The sequence below is a fragment of the Ursus maritimus genome, unplaced genomic scaffold (genome assembly GCF_017311325.1).
Source record: "Ursus maritimus isolate PB19 unplaced genomic scaffold, ASM1731132v1 scaffold_12, whole genome shotgun sequence".
In the NCBI taxonomy this organism is placed as follows: domain Eukaryota; kingdom Metazoa; phylum Chordata; class Mammalia; order Carnivora; family Ursidae; genus Ursus; species Ursus maritimus.
Window position 1 is genome coordinate 67204099 of NW_024423564.1, and position 3839 is coordinate 67207937.

General features: G+C 59.2%; 1 protein-coding gene across 1 annotated transcript in view; it reads right to left on the minus strand.

Moving 5' to 3' along the window:
- Positions 1–437: 437 nt before the first annotated feature.
- Positions 438–3839, minus strand: part of LOC103670754 (fatty-acid amide hydrolase 1) — an 18030-nt gene continuing 14628 nt past the window's right edge. The window contains exons 13-15 of the mRNA XM_040627343.1: positions 3477–3585; positions 2829–2974; positions 438–2442 (exon numbers count right to left, since the gene is read on the minus strand). Of these exons, the coding sequence (XP_040483277.1) occupies positions 2314–2442; positions 2829–2974; positions 3477–3585 (384 nt within the window). The 3' untranslated portion in view covers positions 438–2313. The remainder of the gene's footprint in view (positions 2443–2828; positions 2975–3476; positions 3586–3839) is intronic.

The following is a 3839-nucleotide window of genomic DNA, read 5'->3' on the forward strand; positions in this document are numbered from 1 at the left end:
GTCTAAGAGCACAAGGATATTGGGGAGCCCGGGTGGCTCAGTCAGTTAAGCATCTGACTCTTGATTTCGGCTCAGGTCATGATCTCAAGGTCCTGGGATCCAGCTCCCCCCCCCCAATTGGGCTCTCTGCTCAGTGGGGAGCCTGCTTGAGGATTCTCTCTCTCTCCCTCTGCCCCACCCCCTGCTCATGCATGCACACTTTCTCTCTAAAATAAGTACTCTTTTTAAGATGTCATTTATTTATGGAGGGGGGAAGCATGAGTGGGGGGAGGGGTAGAGCAAGAGGGAGAAGCAGGCTCCCCACTGAGCAAGGAGCCAGACTCCGGGCTCAATCCCAGGACCCTGGGATCATGACCTGAGCCGAAGGCAGATGCTTAACTGACTGAGCCACCCAGGTGCCCCCCCAATAAATAAATCTAAAAAAAAAAAAAAAAAAAAAAAAAAAAAAAAAAGCACAAAGACATTAGTAACCGAAGAGAGAAATGGGGCAGGAGTAAGAAGCTGGGAGGTGGTGGGTACAGATGATTCTGTGGAATGTTAGGAGGAAAACACCACAGTAGTTACAAGGAATCTGGGCAAAGTTCAATGACCTGGCCATCCCCATCTAGGTGTCCGTGATCAGCCCTCGCATCTACCCTGAAATGGGTCCCCCTGAGACAGGGACACCGCTGTCAGACAGTGCAGGGGCCACTGAGCATGTAACCTGGAAGGAAAAGCTCCTCTGAAGGAGTAGGAAGGTCAGGGGGGAGAAGGGAGTCTTGGGAAGGCAGTCTGCCCTGAAAAGAATATGAAGGGAGCCAGGCAGAAGCCAGCGCGTGCCCGACCCGAGGGCTCAGGCTCAGAAGCATCTTCTACAGTAAACAGGGGGGTTAGGGCTGGGGCCAGGGAAGAGTAAGCTCTGCTTAAGGGGGCCAAGAAGCCCCCCATGACAAACTAGTCACCCTCCTACCCGCCAGGCAACGCAGTTCTGTAAGAGGGAGGTTGGCAGACGGGGCAGAGGTGAGACTCTGAGCAGAGACCACTCACTTCCATCCCAACTGTCAATTCCCAAACCACCTCTCTCCCTACTCCTGGGCCATGGCTGTAGCTCAGGCCCCAGGCCCCCTTCCCCAGATTAGGATCATGGAGCAGCCTCCTGGTCCCTCTCCAGGCTGTCCCCCCAGTCTACTCTCTGCTGCAACTGTGTGATCCTTTAAGAGCTCCCCATTGCCCTCAAGACAGGATTCAAGTTCCTGAACTGACCCCCAAAGTCCACCTTGATTTGACCTCCACCTACCCCTCTGCTGCTTCTCCTTTGCCCATTCAATACCTCCGTCTACTGAACTCATCCTGGTCTCTGGGTGTATGGCTCCTTCTTCCTGGGATGTCCTGACTCCCATCTCAGCTTCTGGGAACCGTCTACACTCAACACAGGTCCTCCTCCTTCAGGAAGCCTTCCTAAAACAATCCAATCCTTGGCCGGCCCTGTGAGTGCTCTCTACCAGATCGCCTTGTCTCGTGCTCTCTTTCTGAGGCCTACAGGCCCCCTCCCCCCAACAGCACCACCTCATGGCCAGCACTCCAGACTCCCTGCTGCCTTGTGTAAGGACAAAGATACAGCATCAGGGTCCCTGCAGTCAAGGGCAGCCAGTGTCCTAAGAAAGGCAAACCCACCCACAGATGCCCACCACACAGGACAGACTGGGAAGAGAGCGCCCACCAGGGCTCAGAGGAAGGAGGGAAGGCCTTCTCAAGGAAGAGGGATCTGAGCAGCGCCTCAAAGGATTTCATGGCAGAGGAGCAGAAAGGGCATCCTCGGCAGAGGGAAGGAGCAAAGAAAGAAGAGAAGGGCCATGCCTAGCAAAGCAAGCCTTAGTCTAAGCACAGGGAGTGGGGGAGGGGGAGGCGCTGGGGCTGCAAGACCCACTCTGAGAAGCCCGTGTGGCTCCTGTGGGGGTTGGGAACCAGGAGACTGCCAAGGCCCAAGGCCAGAGTAGGGCCCAAGCCCCAGTGCCCTAACAATGACAGCCAGAAAGTGTACAGACTAGAAACATTTCTTGACTGTGAATGGGCCTCTGCCCATGTCATACTCACTGCCTGCCACATGGCGGCGGGGGGGGGGGTGTCAGGGCAGAGGGAGGGGACCAGAATGGGGAGCAAGGTCCAGACTCAGGGGGTCTGCGCTTCTTGCAGGGGATCAAGGGAGGGGGACATGGAAGCCCCTGCCCCAGGCCGAACATTCCCTCCCAGGGTGGCAGCGGCGCCCGCACGAGGCCAGGCACAGACCAAGGGGGTCTCGGGTCCTCCAGAGCCAGGCGGGTGGGCAGGCAGCAGTCAGGATGGCCTCTTTTCGGGGCTCATCAGTCGCTCCACCTCCCGCATGAACCGCAGACACAACTCTTCCTCCCAGGGCAGAGCCACGCACTGCACGGCCACTGGCAGCCCCACGCTCTTCTTCATGGCCTGCAGGGGACACGGGCATCAGGATGGAAGGCGGTGGACACAGGGCCCCACCACGGACCAGGAAGCACCCCAGCTGGAGAGGAGGGGCGGCACAGCAGAGCCAGGCTGCAGTCTTTCAGGCGCCTCGCATCAAGGAGGGCCGGCAGCGGGGCGCCTGGCTGCCTCACTCAGTAGAGCATGCAACTCTTGATCTTGGGGTAGTGAGTTTGAGCCCCATGCTGGGTGTAGAGATTACTCAATGGGGAGGGCAAGGGAGGAGAGGGGAGGGGAGGGGAGGACCGCACATGCTCATGCTGCTTCCTTCCCAGCAGCCAGAGTTAGGGTGTGGGTAGGAGTCCAGGGGAAGGGGGGGCGCCCAGGGGCCAGGCCAGGCCCTGTGGCCTCACCTTCTGTAGCACGTTGTCCCACATATCCCCAAAGTAGCCCCTGTAATGTTCCATCTGGGCCTCATCCTCTGCGGTCACCGAGGTGACAGGCACCACCCCCGCGGGGAAGTCCAGGCAGTTGTAGAGCAGAGTGTAGCTGACAGCCGCTGCAAGGCACCACGGGCAGCTAGAGACTCCAGAGGCCACCGTCTCCCCCACCCCGGCCCCCGGGAGATGGCACCCTGCCCCTACAGACTGGAGTGAGTGACAAAGCCCAGGAACCCGGATTCGGGGCCGGCTTTGCCCAGGAAGCCTCCCCACCTGGACTGTTGTTCCTATTTTTCTTGGCTTTTCTAAATCCCACCTGGACTTGAAACTGCACCTCCCCAAACCACAGGCTCCGTAACTCAAGATCTCCAACTTCCGTGGTGCTGAGAACAGGGAGCTCGTTCCCTCCCAGAGCATCCCAGGTGACCCCCATCTCTCTCCAGCCAGTGGGACTGTGAGCTCCCCAAGGGCAGGGCCCTCCCCAAGGGTGCAGCCCTCCCCCAAGGCTTCTCTTGTACTTCCCAGTAGCCTCCCCGCAGCCTACTGGGCACTGCGCTGAACTCACAGAAGAGGAGAGGCAGGCGGGAGTGTCCCGGTGTGTGCTGGGGCAGCTGACCTCACCTGTGGCCTTGCCTGGGGCATTCAGGTCCAGAGCAGGGCCCAGCATTGGGGTGAGCAGCACATCCAGGTCCTGCGCTCTCCACTGGGCAATCACGGAGTTTCGGTACACCTGGGAGGGGGCCAGCACACCAGGGGAAGCCCTCAGAGCCAGCCCATCGCATAGACTCTTCAGTGCAGGGACCGTGGCCGGGGTGGCTTTGGCCCCAGGGCCTGCCCCTGCATGTGGACTAAGCCACACTGGGATGGGAGTGGAGGTCCTCGGGGCAGACAGGCACGGCTGCCTCCAGGAGGCCTCCATTGTTCCACCTCCCACATGAACTGTAGACATCATTTTTCCTGCCAGGGCAGGGCCACATAGTTCCC